General features: G+C 36.1%; 1 protein-coding gene and 1 pseudogene across 2 annotated transcripts; one reads left to right on the top strand and one right to left on the bottom strand.

The window, feature by feature from the left end:
- The first annotated feature begins 264 nt into the window (after window positions 1–264).
- LOC143625746 (uncharacterized) lies at window positions 265–14,748 on the top strand (annotated as a pseudogene). The gene is made up of 14 exons (XR_013152325.1): window positions 265–285; window positions 1,260–1,400; window positions 1,670–1,742; window positions 2,362–2,509; window positions 2,640–2,749; window positions 2,859–2,999; window positions 3,709–3,850; window positions 3,922–4,065; window positions 4,144–4,301; window positions 7,496–7,570; window positions 8,145–8,283; window positions 8,406–8,669; window positions 8,740–8,787; window positions 14,740–14,748. The product of XR_013152325.1 is annotated as an uncharacterized LOC143625746 (transcript).
- Window positions 14,749–15,048: 300 nt separating this feature from the next.
- On the bottom strand, window positions 15,049–16,206 carry LOC143625734 (GATA transcription factor 17-like). Its single transcript, XM_077095991.1, has 2 exons — window positions 16,058–16,206; window positions 15,049–15,519 (listed from the first exon to the last, which is right to left on the bottom strand). The coding sequence occupies exons 1-2, from the start codon at window positions 16,187–16,189 to the stop codon at window positions 15,202–15,204; spliced, it is 450 nt and encodes a 149-aa protein (XP_076952106.1). The 5' UTR covers window positions 16,190–16,206; the 3' UTR covers window positions 15,049–15,201.
- Between the last annotated feature and the right edge of the window lie 3,682 nt (window positions 16,207–19,888).

Below are 19,888 nucleotides of genomic sequence, written 5' to 3'. Positions count from 1 at the left end.
GGTATCATATTGATAATTATACCGGTATCAACCAAACTCCTACCATGTCGCCACCGCAATGTCCATGTTGAATACCGCTAACTAACCTGTTAATATTTCAAGAAAAAAATATACCATGTATTAAAGTAAACCTAAACTGCTACAGTAAAGTTTATTTTTTTGTAGTTTTAGTCTCTCAACTTATATGTTCTTTCAAATTAGTCTCTCAAAGCTTCAAACATTTTTTTTTTCAATGAGCTTATGGTGGAGTGGTAAAGAAGAGACATGGTGTTTTATGTGACTCATGTTCGATTCCTACCCCCAACATTTAGTGTTAGCGGCACCATGATGATGATGATAAGAGACTATGCGAGCAGGTGGTGTTTACAAGTTGGATTCTTGAACTGAATAGATTTTATCTCACCGCACCGTCGTGCCTCCGGGCGAGAGTTTTCACGGACATTGACCTTAAGTGAAAGTTTTTTTTGGATCCAAAAACCAAGCGGTGGCCCCGTTTAAAAAAACTGTGGTCGATTAAAAAAAATCTACATTTCTTTTTCCTATTTTCTTTTTAATATAAAATATAGTGTTTACATAAAGAATGAATTGACAAACGGGTAACCACTAGCGCCGCATGCCCTTTATTAATGCTAGAAATATCAAACTAGTTAACTTTTAAACGTAGGTTAGTATTATACACTCTTATGTGCAAAACATACAAGGCACTTTAACAACTAAACAAACGAAAATTAGTAGGGGGTCTTCGTTTTTGTTTTTGGGGTTTCTAAGGTCGGTACTTTGGGGTTCAAATTTTTAATTTTAGACCCAAAAAACCAACCCAAATTTCTCATTGTTTTTTCGGATTCGAGTTCTTTCGGGTTTGAGGTATCTAAGTAAACAAAACGAAAATAAAACCAGTAAAGAAAAGCTGCAACGCGAAAACTAAAACAACATAATCTTCTTTAGTCGTTACGTAAATAACAAAATCATATATAAAGATAGCCCGTTAAAAGCAACATATTCTTTGATTACCGTTGTTATTAGCCGTATACATAAAACATATATACATAATAAATAGTCGATCAACCATAATAGGTGGAATATGAACAAGTGAAATGGGTAAAATGTTTCGTATACGGTGTGCATACCAAATAATGATATCATGTTATTAAATAAATAGTTTATTCGGATTTTCCGGGTTAGAGTTATTCAAGCCGGGTTAACTTGGGTTTGGGTTCGGGCTTTCTTGGAAGTGATTCAAATTATTATATTCAAAGAAGAAAAGACCAGAATGTACTGACCGTCTGCAAAACAAGCATAAGAGAGTAAGGCTTCCCAACACGGTTACAATTGATTCCATTTATGACAAGAATTTCTTGTCGCTCTCGAGGTTCTTATAGTGGATGCTTTCCTTCTTCCAGGTATGTTTAATTGAATGTGTCTTGACAGCTTTATTTCTATTATTAACGGTGTTAATTTTACCAATTTGTTGGAAAGTCTTTGTTTTTAGCATAACTTAGATCAAATGATTAAGTTGTATTGCTACTTGATCGAACGTGAATTCAACTTGTTCTAGAACGCCAATTCAGGATATGAGATATTATACTTAGTTTGTGATACAAAAAAAATGCGCATGCTCAAGTATTTGAAAGATTGCTCTAAGTTATTCATTATAAGCGGCTTTCTGTAGGGACAAATTTTTACATGCTTACCTTGGGAGATTTTTGGAGCTCCAATACCATTGATCTTTATCTTCATCGCAGGTAACCTTGATATAGTGAATTGAAATTATAATTTGTGTCATAACTTTGCAACATATTTTTTCTCGATTTAAGATACTCCTTCCTATGAAACATCATTATAGTATTAATAATTTTGGGATGTCCTATTTGACAAAAATATAAGCTAAATATGACCTATTTGCCCTTTGCCATAAATACTACTTATTGATGTTTATTTATGTCGGTAAGCAAAACTCTTTAATGCATTATCACATAAAGGTTATGGTATTCAAGCATCCATGTCACATCATACCGTATGACATCCTATCATCTATGCACATCATGGCCAGTCGCATGATAGGGTGAAAAATGGTCAAAGGCTGTATAATTTGCCGCTCATATGACCATTTTCTCTCTGTCATACGGCTCATGTGACCGATTTCTTTGTGTCATACGGCTCGTAGTACACATCAATGTGCCTGGATAGTGTGTCAGTGGTGTTTTAGCTCTCATTTTAAATCTTAAAGATTGCGTTTGTGACGTTTGGTTAACAGTAAACCAATTTCCCAAACTTTGTTCAAGCTGTAAGTTTTGATTCAGGACCAATGCTTGTAATTCTTTTACTTCAGTATATAATATTCTATTAATAGCATTTGATCAGGTTTTATGACTTGGCTGATCTTAAAAATGGGATTTTGAAGAAAGGACGAGAGCTTTTGCTCACAGGGTGTTATCTTCGAACAACCACTCGTGGATCTGGTCACCTACGACTTCTACCAACAGAGTATTTACTGATAATATTAGATGAGGTAATAATGCATATGATCGTACTGTTTGCACTGCAACATTTTTTTGTAAGTGGCATCATGTGCACTACATGTGATGGGCTTTTTTTTTTGTCATTTTACTCCCGTTTTTGATGATTGTAATCAAACATAGGATGAAGATGATGATGCAATGCTGCTTGGAGCACAGTTTTGTTCTGATTCTTTGTCTTCCATTTCTGTTGATGATGTGAAACAAGGGGTCTTGTATTCTTTATATGCTAGGTAACTCAAACATCCCTTAATAACTTATATTGACCACACTGACTTATAAATACAAGTTTCTTTTGAAGAAGGGTTCATATTTAGTAACTAATAACTTAAACTTGTGCAGGATTGAATCTATTGGATCTTTAGAAATTCAGGGAAAGTTTGGTAGCCTGCAGAGGAAACAAATTACTCTTGTAGACAGCGATAATTTCAGGGTAAAGTTTTTCCTGTGGGGTGACCAGGTTGTGCTTGCCAATTGTTTCAGGTAAACCGGACACCATTTTGTTGTTATAATATAAGTATTTTTCAGATAAACAACTAAAATTTCTAAATGCATCATCTAAAAGTCTTTATATAGCAAATTGACACCACCACAAAGCTATCCACATGTAAAAGAAAACTGATCTAATCAAGTCCAAACTCAACACTACAAACATATTTTTTATGAAAATATATATATATATATATATATATATATATATATATATATATTTGCTAGTACGAGTGTGCATGGGTTTGTTTTGGGCTTAAACTGAAATTTCAGTTTTTGGGTTTTTGAAAAGCGTTCAGTTTTGGTTTTGCCAATTAGGCTTGAAGTTTTGGGGCTGACAAAAGTTGGTCCAAGTTAATGAATTTGGGTATAAAACTTTGGGTCTAATTTTTTTAGTTAATGATTAATTGATTATTCTACATTTGGGCCTAATTGGGCTACACCACTTATCAATTTCTTATAAATCACTAAATAATTATAAAAACTTATAATTCATTATTCAGTACCGTATTTTTAGTTCTTATGAGGTCAATATTTTGGTTTTTGGTACATGCAAAATCGAAACCGAATTATAAATTCGGTTTTCGAAAAAAAAACACAAGACCAAACCATATGTTTTGGATTGGATTCTGTTATGTTGGTTTATTTTGGTTTCATGCACATCTCTACTTGCAAGTATAGTCATTTACGCAGTTTCTTGCAGTGTAGGAAGTTGGCTAGCCCTAGACCGGCCATTTGTTTCAATGTGTACTGAAAGTACGATGGAATCAACTGAAGAGATATGTCTTGAATACGGGAGCGCCACACAGCTATATATAGTGCCTTTCATTCGCCGTGAGGAACAAGTAACCAATCTTATCTGTAACATAAAAGCAGAGATATTAAAATGTGACTTTGTTAACACCTAGTTCAACAGGTATCTGTTGCGTCAACTCAAAATCAGTATCAAGGATCAAAGCTGTTGACTACAGCTGACCCAACTCAAGGACCCAAAGTTTCTCAAGTGACATTGCCATGTGATTCTCGGGGAGCCATTGACTTCAGTAACTACCCTTTTAGAGTAAGTTTTACGCAATTTATTTACACATTTTAACTATTAGTGATCTTATAGATTTACTTTTATTCCAAACTTTTACAGCTGTTTGTGGCTGATCTTCATGAGAAGATGAGTAACATAAGCATCTATGGTGTAGTCACAGATATTAAGAAACCAAATCATCAAGAATCCATCTTTTCTTTTAGAATTGAAGATTCAACTGGAGGGATTTGGGCCAAGCTACATTTTGTCAAATCTTGGTATAGTTTCTTATAGTTTAATAGCAAGTAGTTTAACAAAAGATATATGGTTGTATTGTTAGGATTAAACGCACACACGAAACTGAACACGACACGAAAGCAATAAACGAACACGAGGATTTAACGTGGTTCGGTCTAAACTGACCTACGTCCACGGGTGGCAACTAGGTATATCTTTATTGAGTGACCAATATTACAAGTACATAATGTTGTTTATATAGAGACTGAACTAGGGTTAGTAAATTATTATGCAAGAAATCTAAACCGGGCCGGGCTTGGGCCCGACCGCCCACACCCGTCTCCTCTTTTGACTTCATATAATAACCCGGGCCAACAAGGCCTACGAACCCAACAATCTCCCACTCGGAGGCCTTGAGTACTCTCGTCTGCACTCCTGATTGTACTTCTGTAATCTGAACATTAAACTTCTTCTAGTTGCCACCGCCTTCTCATCAATTAACCTGAAGGCCCGTTGAAGCTCCCCAGAGCTCCAACACGTCAGTCACGGCTGAAACTGCCCCTGACCCATTCTCTGTCCCTACCGGCTCCCACTGTAACGAACTACCGGATCCTGAGATAACCTGAGAACAAACACTCTCCATATTCAGCAAGTAATTCATTGGAGAGACTTTTACAGCTGGAATACTGGTTTTCTTAATCCACTGTCGACCTGGAACTGTAACTGAAACACGACCTGTGCTCCCACTGTCACGATGTCCCCCAACTGATTTAACCTTCCTAGCTCGTTCATCCTGAATCTTCACTTTGGCTCTGGGTTTGTTACTTGCAAAACGAACCTTCTTCTGCTCACGAGATTCTGTGAACCGGACTTTGTCTTTCACCAAAACTGGATCCACTCCTTTCGGTGACATGCCGACCATATACAATGAACCCATTTTCTTTCCACGAGCAACGAGATTCCCTTTGACTACTTTCCACTGCCCATTCCCGAACTTAACATCGTGCCCTTGGTCGTCCAACTGCCCAACTGAAATCAAACGTTTCTTCAAACTTGGAATAACCCTCATGTCTTTCAAAGTCCAAGAAGTACCGGCTGAAGTTATCAAATCAACGTCTCCCATACCCGTAACCTCTAAAATATCATCATTTGCTAGTCGAACCTTTCCAAAATCCCCAATTTTAAGATTCTTCATCGTTTCACTACAGTGAGTGGCATGAAACGATGCACCAGAACCCATCACCCAAGCATCAACGCTACTCTCAACACTACAAACCAAAGCCTCATCACTACTGACCCCGTCATCTGTGTCGTCTTCTGTAACGTTCACCTCTTTCTTACCATTCGGACACTGATTCCTGAAGTGTCCTTTCTCTTTACAACCCCAACATTTAATATCCTTACGAGTCTTAGACTGACTCCTCTTCCTGCTCCCACTGCCTCGCTGTTTTCCCCTACCTCTACCTTCTGTGACTAGCATATTGCCTGATGATTCACCTGAACTTCTGCGTCTTGAATCTTCTCCCAGAATCAGATCTCGAATCCCATCGAAAGTAATATTTGTAGACGAACTACAAACTGCAGTCACTGTTTGCGACCAACTGTCGGGCAAAGAAGATAATAACAAGAGGCCTTGAACTTCATCATCAAACTTAATGTCAACTGACACTAAGCGGGACAAGATCGAATTTAGATTATTGATATGAGTTGTAACTGACCCACCCTCTTTCATTCTTGTTGTCACTAGCTCTCGGATAAGATAGACTTTATTCGCTGCCGAAGGCTTCTCATACATGTTGGATAGTGCGTCCATCATACCACGGGCTGTGGTTTCTTTCATGATGTTAAACGCCACATCTTCCGACAACGACAAAGTAATACAAGCCCTAGCTTTCTTGTCTAACTTCTTCCAATCTGCTTCTGACAACTTTTCTGGTTTTTCATCCTCAAACACTACATCCAAGTCTTTCTGACAAAGTAGTGCCTCAATCTGCATCTTCCACCAACCGAACTTCTGTCCGTCAAACTTCTGTATCGAAACCTTTCCGTCTTCTGCCATAACAATGACTAAAACGAAAAACTGGATAAAAAAACAGAGACAGACACAGCAACACGAGCCTGAACTTAACGACTGTTCTACTGAACTCTGTTAAAAAAAATCAACCTATTTTAAACGTGCAGCGGAATAACGAGCTGTAAATCAGAAACCGAAACTTTAAACTGAAACGATAAACCTGACAAACGCGGTTGGCACTGGTTCTCCGTTTCTTTAAACGACTTCAACTGTTCTTCAACAAAAATAGGATCTTGATTGGCTCGTTCTTGACTCGTTGAAACTGTTAAAAAATATCTTGTCCTTGTGCCTCGGCTAAACTGCCCGATAAAACTTTCGAACCTAAATAGAGAAAACTTGGCCCACACAAAAAATTGATCTTTTAAAACAAAAAAAAATCAAGAATTTTGGTCAAATCTGGCTATTGGTCAAAAGGTATGCTGCAACTTGAACAAATATAATTAACCATGGTCACGTCTCTCTCTACCAAGCACACGCTCTTAGTGAGAAAATATCGATTAAGCTTCTGCCTCAAAATCAATATCTTACAAAAAACTCCGGCGTCTGACCCACAACTAAACAACGGTACACGGTGGTTATGCGGTGGTAAAATGCTTTCGAAAAATAAAACCGAACCTGAACAACTCCGGCGACTGGGTATGGCGGAACCCTACCGGAGATCACCCCTTTCTTCCCTGCGGCTGAGTCGGTAAGACTCTAGCGGTGTTGCGACAGCAACAGCAAGGTTTTCTCGCGGCGAAAAAACGATGACGGCGGGACCCTAGCGCAGCAGGGTGGCGGCGGCGGAAGGTTGGTTCCCGTGTTCTTCGTGTGATCCGAACCTAAGCTCTAGATACCACTTGTTAGGATTAAACGCACACACGAAACTGAACACGACACGAAAGCAATAAACGAACACGAGGATTTAACGTGGTTCGGTCTAAACTGACCTACGTCCACGGGTGGCAACTAGGCATATCTTTATTGAGTGACCAATATTACAAGTACATAATGTTGTTTATATAGAGACTGAACTAGGGTTAGTAAATTATTATGCAAGAAATCTAAACCGGGCCGGGCTTGGGCCCGACCGCCCACACCCGTCTCCTCTTTTGACTTCATATAATAAACCGGGCCAACAAGGCCTACGAACCCAACATGTATGACGCCTTATATTATTAGGTCATTGGGGAAAATAAGCGTCGGTCACACGGTATACATCGCTGGTTTGATATGCTCTATGACCAAATGCAAGAGGTATGTATATAAGTCATTTTGATAAAGGATTCAACTTTTGAATTCTGTTTAGGTTTATTATAGATTACTTTGTGACAAAAATATAAATAAATATATTAAACTGTGTTGAGAGTTTCAGCATGAAACCATTTTTTAAGTTAAAAGAAAAAAAACTTATGACATCCCTGCAAAGTCTGAGTCTGGCAAGGGCTACATTCGAACGATAAAATATGTAGCTTGTGTGCTATTGTTAAGCAAACACTCTTTAACCCTCATTTTGAGTTCATTATGAGTTTATTTCTCTATACTCACTCTTCCTTTTTTCTCTCTCGTGATTTTTCGTAGAAGTATAACAATGTCTACATGTGCATGTATGTATATGCAGTCAATATTTAGACAAAATGCTATCAATATGTTTTATTAAAAATATATCTCAAACATACTGAAATACACGTTCATTGTCTAGTAAACATATGTTACTTCATGTTAAAATCTTTAAGATCACACGCGGGCTTTCTTTTATTTGGAAAGGAGTAGATATCTTATATACTGTGTTACACTGTTACCTCACTTAAAACTAAGTTGTTGGTATCAGCATTGAAGTTTCATGGGACGAGAAAGAAGGCGGATGTTTGTTTGTTAACCTAAGTTGCTTACCAGCTTTGCTAAACTCTTCATGCCTCCACAAATCATCTACACTTTCAGATCTGTCAGCCAATAATATCAACACGCATGTATGTTCTCTTTCATCTTGTTCTTCAATATATCTGATCTAATAACAATAAGCATGTTTATATTGATCTTCTTCAGAATCAGTATAAAAATTATTAATAAAACTTGTTATTACCCTTTTCAGGTGTGTCGAATTTGGCTGGACCAAGTTGAACACTATCATATAAGTTTGAGATATTTTCACACATCATGTGGGCATATTGCTACAAAGAATATTGGGTTCGAATGCAACTTTTGTGGTTGTCATTGTGATGATGACATTATTCCTAGTTTCCATTTGAAAATCACCATTGCAGACGATACAGGCAAACTTTTAGCATGGTGCACAGCTCATACGGCTACTGAGCTGCTGCAAATATCTCCTGATGAGTTTTTTAATTTGCCTGAGGTACGTATGGGCATACTTGCAGATACATTTGTACAACTTATAATATATAATTAACGCGTGTTAATGACAGGAAGAGCAAATAATGTACCCGTCTTCTTTAGAACATGAGAGGTTCATGGTCAGTGGCGGACCCAGGATTTTTTGTCAATGGGGTCCCAATTTTTTCGGTTTACAAAATTTTTCGGGTCGGGTCGAGGCGAGGAACATAATAAAACACGGAACTATGGTGTCATTGGAAACGAGTAAGTAGAAAGAATCTAAATTACAAACTAGATGAAACATACGCTTTTAATTCATACCCGAAAAACATGAACGTAATCTATATATATGGTCTTACATAATTGACCAAAACATGAAAAAATAACTCTAACACAAATAAATGATTAATTATAATATACATACACAAGGTAAATAATAAAAGAATATGCAAAATCCATGTTAACATTATATATGTTGCATGGTGATAATGACTATATGAGAGAAACTAACAAAAAGCACAAATACCCTAACTGAATAACTAAGACTAGGATATTAAAAAAACAACAAAAGAGGAGTATGATGGGGCTTGAACCTACAACCTCTCACAAGTAAAACAAGGGACTTTCCACTGTACCAGTTCAATGTTAATAGTATGGGTTCCAAGTATTAATTTTTATGGGGTCCTTACAAAATTTAATATACCGTCTCTAAGTAATTTTTAAAAAACATCGGTGTCCCGGGACCCCGATCGGACCTATGTGGGTCCGCCCCTGTTCATGGTTGCACTTGTTAATAGCAAACGAGGAACAGACAAAGGAGCATTGGCGGAAGATGATGATGTATCGGTTTGGGAAATCACTCAGGCGTTAAAGGCTGACTAAAATATGAATATCTTTTTGGTTTGTAATAACAAAGTTATAATTATAATTGTTGTTAGTACATTTCATGTTGTCTTTTGGCCCTGAAAGGTGAGAGTTTCATTAATCTGCTCACAAAATGTGACTAATTAATTCTTATTATATATACCAGATAATAAGAATAAATACATCTACTTTCTTTCATAAATATTAATAATATTCCTCCTATCCAAGAAAATAGATATCCCTTTAAAACTCTAGTATCCCATCCGAAATTCTAATGCTATAGATCCAAAACTGAACAAAATATGAAGGAAGCAATATATGAACAACAGAGAGTGGCGCATGCTCGATGTAGGTTTAAAGCAAATGGTCATGTTGACTTTATGGTCGGTGGCACTATTCATGTCACATTGCTACGCAAGATGAAACATTACATAGTCGTCTCACTTAATGTGAGTGTTTGCATACAGCAAGTTTAACAAACATTCGCGCTCTTAATTGATATAATGTTTTGAGCGTGCAGGAGCTTGATTAAAATGTTGAATGTGAGAAGCTTTAATAATCAAGAAGAAAGGGAAGATAAAGATTCTCTGGCGAGTGAGATGCTTGAACAAAACTTATTACAAAAATCCAAGTTACTAAAAAATGAAAACCAATTACTTAAATTTACAATTTTCAAAACATAATGACTTTAACCTTTTATTTTAACATGCCTATTGTGTATTTTGTATTATTATAAAGTTTTTGACTTCTTGTTTACTTTTGTTATATCTAAATTATCACCTTTTTAAAAGGAATATAGCCTGTGTTGTGTGTATTATCAAATTATTATATACATATCAAACATATATGTAATAAATCACTTTTTAGCCTTTGAGCATGAAACAAAATAATGGTCGGGAACCATTGAGTGAAAAAGACACAAGGGACTATTTCAACTATCTATTAAAGTATGATCTAACGACAACACACACTTTTTAAGATATCATCATAGAAGCAAACAATAAGTCGTTTTAAGTAACCAATCATTCACATATTATTGTTGTAGCTACTAATTTGTTGGGTGGATGTATAGAATCTGGTTTTCAAAACAAAATAAACAAAATGTATAGAATCTATTTAATAGACTCAAAAAGGGAATTTATAACAGCATTTCCCACTTCCCATTATTTTGTTATCACCTTTGCAAACATAAATTACCCCAAAAGGAAAGAGGTCACATAGATTATCAATGTTACAAGTACCTAGTGTACTTGATTTTAGTGTCATCAGGTTGTTCGGATAATCAGGATTTACTCGTAAATCAAATTGGATTTCACAATATATATTGGTATAAGTTAGGTGCTGTGGAGGACACACTTGTCACAACTATTGTGACAAGTGTACTCGGTAGTGAAGAACCTCTACGGCTTTAATATCTTGGTGGTTTTCAAGGTTGCCTTGGTAGGTCGGGTGAAGGCGATGAACCCTAGAGGAGTCCAATGAGCAATGCTTCCGGCAGGTGTCATCATGGCTACACCCCAACTGTCATAATTGTTTATGTAAATTTCTTATATCAGAAATTCTCGTTCTTTTATAGGAAGTTTATGTCCAATCCGATTATTGGTTTTTGTGTATAAGCAAATTACGTTAATTTGAAAGTAATCATACGATTCAAAAATATATCCATCCTATAGAAAATCTACAATTCCTTTACTTACAAATCTAAAAGTTTGTTTAATCTTTTAAAGCTAACCATTTAATTTAAATTAAATCCCTTTTCGTACTTACACAACTATGATTTTAGGAGTAAACTATATAAACATCTATATCACGTATACAAAATTATGAAAATGTATTTAATTAAATTAAAAGAATAAGTGGTCATTTCAATTCCAATATTTGATAACTAGTATTTAGGAAACCCCCCCCCCCCCCCCCCCACCTTCAAAAAAAAAAAATAAAAAATATTTCTTTGCAGCATGATTGTTGAACAAAAAGTAGACATAAAAACGTTGAACCATGAACGCGCATTGTGTCGTATTTACTCGCAAAAAAATACACCGACCTGTAAAATATTACCGTAAAAAAGAATAACTAAGTAGAAATGATAGGAAAACCCATGTAAAGAAGGAAGTAAAAGAACTTTAAGGGTCATATTGATTTTTTACTAATTACTAATACTTTAAAGGAAAAAAAGAAAATGTTAGTAAAGTGTGAGAAAAGAAATTGAAAAGTATAAGATGCGATAGAAATAGGAATGCAAATGGTACTACAATTGGCATAAAATGAATTGTCACTAACAATGCGTGACAAAGCACTTCTTAGCAACATGAGATCTTATAAGTTCTTTTACATTAAGGTATTTTCATAATTAAAGTCAACACATGTTGTAGCGTTTTTACCATTGAGCAAAGTAGCAAGAGTGGTTTGATCAAAAGATGGATGTTTTGTTCATACTAGTGTCTACAAAGATCTTTTGTTTTTCCTCGTGTTCTAAAACTAGAAAAATAGGTAACAAGTATCGATACAACGACTTTGAATATGTGCCTCAAACATGCAAATCCGGATGTACATTGTAATGTGTGAGATTCATTGTTATATACATGTCAGCGTAAAAACTAATTATATATTTGAATTAAACATAAGATGTTGGCACCCCATCATGAAGTGTGTATACATCATTATACACACGTGCATCAAAACTTATTACAACATCGTATCAAACCTCATAAATTAGGTGCATTTTTTACAATGGCATATACGCACAATTGTAATAAATTAGACATCCCATTATGTGTATACACGCGTATGCGTGTCTAAGCTTTTCAATAATGTCTCAAATCTCAAAAGTTGAGCGTACCATTAATTATAAATAGTTTGGCATGGGCCCATATTAGGATTTAAACATAACCCCTTCGACCTTGCCTTTTAGGGGGGATGAGGGGGTAACCCGTTTGTGAACTACACAATTTTGCTCAATAAATACTCAAATTGAATCATGCTTAAACAAACTTGCGTCTAAATTGAGCTCATTTATAACGAGCTTGAGATTTTGTATCGAGATTTGGATATAAAGCAGGAAACAAGGTGAGCTAAAGTTCTATTAGGCTGAGGGGTGTGGAGCGCGACAGGGGGCGCGTGAGCCCATCCCCTCGCGCCCCGGGGCGCGAGCACCACACCACCGAGGCGCGAGAGGGGCGCGAGAGGGGCGCGAGCGCGGAAAAAGAGGCAGGCGCAAGAGGGGTAGCGGCTGGGAATAGGCGTGAAGGAGTCTTGGGTTGCGTAAATAGAGCCGTTGGGCTCTTTGTTTATTAAAAAAAAAAAAAAAATTTCTCTATAAAACCAATATCACATACCAATATCACATACCAATATCACATACCATCAACCCATTTTAACCATATCAAACACAACTTCAATCTCCAAACTCATATATAATATCCCAAACTCCTTTATAAAACCCAAATTTTTTTTCCTATATATAACCCATTTCATATAAAAATCCAAAAACAACCCATCGTCCCAATTTTTTTTTTAAAATAATGTTGTCGTACTCGTCTGATTCCGACTCCTCCGAAGAGGATGATTTGCTTCTTCATGTAGGGGGAGTTTTGACCGCAACCGTGGTCAATCTCTTGCAAAATCAAGCCCATCAACCCCGACTCCCGAGGGTTAGAGCACCACCTCGTGATCGTGATCGATCGGGTGCTAACGATACTTTGATGAGGCATTATTTTAGCCCTCAACCGGTATACGCGGAGTCGGATTTTCGAACTCGTTTTCGAATGAGCAGGCAATTGTTCACGCGTATAGCGAGTGATTTAGAGGCACGGTATCCCTTTTTTCAACAAAGGGAGGATGCTAGGGGTCTTCCCGGTTTTACCCCTCTTCAAAAATGCACGGCTGCTATCCGTCAATTAGCGTACGGCATCTCGTCGGACGCTTTGGATGAGTATTTACAGATGTCGAAAAGGGTTGCACGTGAATCCCTTCATTTTTTCTGCCAAGGTAAAAAACATTAATTTTACTTTTTATTAAATATTTATTACATTTTGTAATATATATTGTACGTAGGAGTCATATCGACTTACGCTCGGAGATATCTGCGTAAACCTACAACGTATGACATCCAACGCATATATGAGGTGCACGCAGAAAAACATGGTTTTCCTGGGATGCTAGGTAGCATCGATTGTACGCATGTTGGATGGGCTATGTGTCCAACGGCCTGGCGAGGTCAGTTCCACCGTGGTGATCATGAAGGGCCGACCCTCATACTTGAGGCGGCGGTGTCACAGGATCTTTGGTTTTGGCATGCTTTTTTTGGTGTTGCTGGGTCAAATGACGACCTTAATGTTATCGATCAGTCACATTTGATCAACGACCTTATCGACGGGGTTGAACCACCTCAATCTTTTCTTGCAAATGGAGAACTCTTCAAGTACGGGTACTATCTGGTCGATGGTATTTACAACGAATGGGCTGTGTTAGTTCAAGCTTTTACAGATTCAATCGCCGACAAACGGAAGTATTTTACGAAGAAGCAAGAGTCTGCTAGAAAAGATATTGAAAGAGCTTTTGGAGCTATAAAAAAACAATATTATGTTCTGGCGAACCCGATACGTTATTGGACTCGGGAGAGGATAATGGACGTCGTCTACACGTGTCTTATCCTACACAACATGACGTTAGAAGACGAGGGCAAAGCTATATGCCAAAACTACCAAGGTGACATTCCGCCACAACCGTCCACAATCAGTGATCAACAAAAACTTCATAACATAGCAAATATCAAGAGCCGTGAGATACACGGGGATCTTCGACATGAGTTGGTTGAACATTTGTGGGCGAGGCGACCAGATGATCTTGTATTAGATTAGTTTTATTATTAAATATTATTGTTTGTTTAATTTTTAGTATGTTTTTCTTTATTATGAATTTTCAAAAAAATGTGTATGTTTTTAAATAATTTCTTGTTTTTTTAATAATACGTTTTTTTAATACATTTATAAAAAAATAAAAAAAAAAACCGCTCGCGCCCCTCCACACCAGGGCCCGGGGCGCGAGCACCACAACCAACACCCATCTTATCAAGTTTCTCTCTCTGCCACACGTCACAATATTATTGGCTGGAGCCCCCACTCGCGCCCCCCACACCCCTCAGCCTTAAATTAACTAATTAACTGAGCCAAGTTTCTTGTGTAGTTTCTATTACTTACTGTTTTCATTTTATTTTGTTGCTAACACAGGCTTTATAGTTAGATGTACCATGATAGTTAGGATTTGTAATAACGATTATTTATTTTTCTTTTTTATATACAAGAGGTATAATAGTATATTTTATAAAAGACGAGATACCACAAAAAGAATCGGGACCTAAACTAAAATCTCACTTTTACCACATAAAGCATTTATTCCATACTCAAATTTAAAAACAAAAAGAACAATTGACTATGAAAGATTAAAAAGCAAACGATGCTTGAAGCTTGAAACATTAATAATGAATCACCATACCATAACTCAAAAAACTAGAATAAAATACTATCATCCATAAAACATCACCAAAATAGATCTCTCTTAATTAAGAATCAAAGAAAACAACCTAAAAGAACAACTTTGCTCTTCAACAAAATGCTCATAAATTAACTACTTTGATTTTTCTCGAATTAGAATCTTCAAACCGACCGAAAATAACGATATTCATTTACGACTTAGGCGTAAATCGACCCACACGATATAGCCATAAGTAAAAGTGCAGCTTGTTCTACTTCACTTATCTTCCTCCTTTGCTTTCCAATAGCGGATCTTGGTCTCTGTAACACAACTTCCGTTCCGAGTGGCTTTAACTTCCTCTTTAAGCAAAAGGCACCCATGTTGTTGGTGGTCAACGCACTTGTTTGACTATCTCCACCGGACGTAGAGGTAGCAGCCGCGGTGGCGGTTTTCTTTTGTTTCTTCTCTTCTTTTGATAGACCCAAAAGTGCTCCTCTCCTTTTTCTACTTCTGATTCCACAAGCATTGCATAAAGACTGTAGAGAATATAGCATCACATAATTAAAAGTCAATCTTAAAAGTTACTATAAAATCATGTTTGAGGCAAATAGGCATAAAACAATTTTAGTAAATTAACTTTAATCAGCATGCTTGTACAATATGCCATAAAAAACTGAAATCATTTTCATAGTAAAAAATAGTGTGGCTTCTTTCTATGCTGCAGACATAAATTATATACTAATAATAACAACAATCTATGACTATGAAAGTTTTAAAAATCACATTGAAAGTGAAAGAATCAAGACAATTGATAAATAAAAAAATCCAACAAAAATCTTGATAACAGAGACAGAAGTCATCATATTACTCAGTATATCCCACCAATAGCAAAGCTATGGTAGGGTATGAGGAGGGTAAGATGTAGGCAGCCTTACTTCTACGCCATAGGGATAGAGATGACCCCCGGCTCGATAACAGAGACAGAAGTAATTAATACAAATGTTGTTTCAAGTTTCAAACCCATACGACACCATAAACATAAAAATAAAAAAATGTAGAATTGAAAAAGAATACCTTAGGGCCAGCGGGCCCCCCTCTCCAGAGAGGGGTTTTGATGGTCCCGCAATCAGCACATGTTTTGATGGAGTGACTACCACCGTCCGATGATAATGATCCGCATCTATCTGGACTCCTCATCTTCATCATATCTTCTTCACAATCCGATCCCTGCACCATTCAAATTATTTTATATACTTAACCTAATCATAATCATAATCATAATCACCATTACCAAATCAAATCAATCACAACTCACTAACATCCACCATTATCTTATCCAATCAATCAATATCACCGCGATCGAGCTCTAACTCACACAATCACTGAGATCATAAAGCTGTTGGAGAGAGTAACTATAACTATTTGAAGTAGTGTGATCAGCTGATTAACGAACTAATATGCAATGAATGAAGCTGTACGTGATCAAAGAGTACCGACAGACATACAGAGAGACAATAAATAAAAGCAAGAGTAAGAGATAGAGAAAGCCGAACAAGTAGTAGTAGCGGCAAATATATATATAAATATCAATAACTATGAAAACCCTAGGGCGGGCTACTTCAAATGACTCAAATGCCCTCTGTCTAAATTTTGTCTGTACCGCCAAAACAGGCGCTTCTGAGGTTTTGCCATCAAGGGGTAGTTTGGGGAATGTGGAAATAGAAAAAGATTGTGCGGCTGGCTACACGTTATTATGTTTTTAAAGTTTAGGGTTTTTCTTTTTGTGTTTTTCGTGGTGTCAAATCTCAGCCGTTTGATGCATATTTATATTTTTTTTTATTTAATGTCGTAAAATAGGATTCAAGTTTCGTTCAATCAAAATCACCCGTCTTTTTTTTATTTCATGTTTTCCAAAACTAAAATACACTTTGTCATTCTCTATTTTTTTCTTCTTTTTTCTAAAGAGAGAATGAATATACACGTCAGAAGAGTTATAAGTTCCTATGGTAACAGGAACCCTCAAAACACTTGCGCTATACGTTATGGTTTAATTAAAACTATAAAAAGCAATATCACGAGTATAATAAGCTTTAACTAACTTACTTTTTAATAATCATGTGAACAACTAGACGCCACATGTTTTTTTAAAGGGCACCAAGAGGTGAACCCCTCTACTCTAGGGATGAGATCGAGATGTACTTGTACCTGTACCCGTACCCGAAAGTACTCATACCGAAAATCAGTAAATTTGGGTACCCACACCCATACCCGAATTTTATAGTACGTGTACAGGTACATGTACTTTAGGTACGGTACTCGCTTTGGTACCATTTTTTTTAAATATCTCCACTAAACTTAGTATCGATAGTATGATACCAACAATCAATTATCTATAACTAGTTTTAGAGCCAGTGTCACACACGCGATAATTCAAATTATAAAATTACAAGTAAAACAGATAATTACATGGCGTATATGAAAATTGTATTACATCTGTGTTTGTATCTATAGTATGTGTACATAAATTGATTTTACTTATATCAAAAAAATGATTTTTTTAAATTAACTTAATAAAAAAAATGCACGTGCAAAAACATACCCAAGAATGCTTTTTTTTATATTGAAAATTTCATTCTCAGTGTCATATATGTATAATTGAAAGAATTTTGGTTATGAACCAATTTCGAAAATAAGACTTCTCATATGATAGTAGTTCTAATCACTTAGCCTAAATAGAGAAGGAGCGTTACCTTTAATGATATATTTATCAATTTACCACCCATTGAAGGAAATACAAATCGTTTGTTTATATAAAATATAACTGTAACTACGGATGTTTTTCAAGAACATTAAATTGTAACTACGGATGTTTTTCAAGAACTATTATTTTCTGAGCTACACCATGAAAAATATTTTGATAAGTTTCAGGGGGCTTCTCGACTTTGTCTTAATGACAGCATAAAAAATAACATGTTAACCCATTCAATTTTGTGAATATTTTATTTCATTTGAGCATAGTTTGGCATGACGTGCTTCCCATACAATCAACTGATCACCATTGAAGGAAAAGCTAATGCTGACATAAATGATTTAAATTTGATAAAAGTTAGAAGCATTGATAGGCATGGGGGTGACATGTCGAAAGTGTTCACAATCTTTTCTTATATTTTAATAGTCGAGGGAAAAATAGTAAATTTGTCAATTCCCGAACCTTATGATAAAGTATGAAAGTATATATGTATGGATGTATGTCTGAAAGTATATATATAAATATATAACGAAATGTGCGTATGGATGTATGGTTGTATGGAAAGAAGGGACCGGACCCTACTAATATTTGAGATAGGAAAGATAGTTATGCATGTATTATGAAAGTATGCAAGTATGAAAGAATGTATGTATGTAAGAGGGAATGTATGAATGTATGTATGTACGAAAGAAAAGGTAAACAGGTTAAGTAGATAGCATGTATCTTTGGATGCATATATGTAAGTATGTGTATGAAATGTATGTTACTTGATTAACTAGAACTCACTCAGCGTAGCTGACTTTTAGTATGTACACGAGTAAATAGGTTAAAGGAGCTGACTTGCTGATGCCATCATCATAATAAATTGTAATAATATATTCTAGTACATGTAATAATATATTCCAGCACATCTAAAGAAGGAAGACATGATGCTTTATTTTTATGTTTTATGTTGAGACAATTTGTGATGTTTAAAGACAAGTATCGTATGGTTTGTAAGAAATTGTTGACTATTATTATTCCGCAAAAAGGTTTTAATTCACTATGATATTTAAAACTGTGTTTATGAGTAAATCCAACACTAAAGTAGGGCACCGGGACCAGGGTCTTAAATCCAGAAAACTGTTGGAAATATGTATCGATCCGCTTAAGTCAACGCGGTCGACCGGGTTGTGACCCGTAAGATTTACACCTAGGTCGACGAACCAAAACCAACTTAAATAGTTTAATCGGTAAATGACGAATAATTAACGAGATCAATTATTTATACTAAATATAAATAATTAGTAATACTTATAGTTTATTTAAATAATAATAAACAAGAATGGTGAAGCTTTCATCCAAGTGTGCTTAAGGGGCCGGTTTTGTTTTAGGTTTGTTATTTTTTTATGATTATTATATAATGATTGTTTCAATCATTATGAACGTGTGAATATAATAAGAGAACAAAAACAAAACTTGGAGATTACTCCAAAAAGGCCGCCACCCTATCGCTTTGCGCCGCCCCACTGCCGCAAAGACACCTCCGCAACCCAGCCAACTTTAGGCCACAACCGTTGGTCCGCGTAGCCTCGCTGATAAGCACCGTTGTAGTCGCTTGTTCGCTGCTGTCCGACCTGTCAATAGCCACCACCGTCGCTACCGTAGTGCACCGCAGCTTCTCGTTTGTTCAGTTCGTCACCTAGCGTTGTTCGTTGTATCTCGGTGTCTCAAACGGTTAATCATTAACCGAGGTAAACTTAAATATTTTCGTTGTTGATTTATATTTAACTTGGTTGTTTTGACTCGTACTCGTATTGTTTGTAACCGGATCCTGTACGGTTCCTAAAAGTGATGATTATTGGTTTTAATATTCCGCTGCATAATCTCTTATTAATATGATTAATATCTATGAAACCTTTATAATTAAAACCGGGTTTAATTGTTAAACCGTTGACTGATCACCACTGGAACCCAACAGTGGTATCAGAGCCTTGGTTACAACATACGAGTCGAATCCGGTCTTTTCACCGGATCTACATCATAAACTTCAAGCTAATTGAAGTTTTTGATCTAGATAAGTTTTTTAAAGCAATCTTGGTTTGATCAATTTTTATTTATTTTATTTGACCAAAATATTGCTCAATTTTATTTTTATTGAATATGTAATTCTGGCC

The sequence above is a fragment of the Bidens hawaiensis genome, unplaced genomic scaffold (genome assembly GCF_021521415.1).
Source record: "Bidens hawaiensis isolate Kalapana, Puna unplaced genomic scaffold, B.hawaiensis_p1.1 tig00004234_1, whole genome shotgun sequence".
NCBI lineage: Eukaryota > Viridiplantae > Streptophyta > Magnoliopsida > Asterales > Asteraceae > Bidens > Bidens hawaiensis.
Note: the sequence above shows the minus strand (reverse complement) of the source record. Positions and strands in the feature narration are given on the sequence as shown.

Excerpts from the sequence above, each read along its gene's own strand:
- LOC143625734 (XM_077095991.1), bottom strand. The coding sequence starts at position 16,189 with ATGATGAAGATGAGGAGTCCAGATAGATGCGGATCATTATCATCGGAC. Across the intron at positions 15,520-16,057 it reads GGGGGCCCGCTGGCCCTAAG|TCTTTATGCAATGCTTGTGG; the intron begins GTATTCTTTTTC and ends TATTCTCTACAG.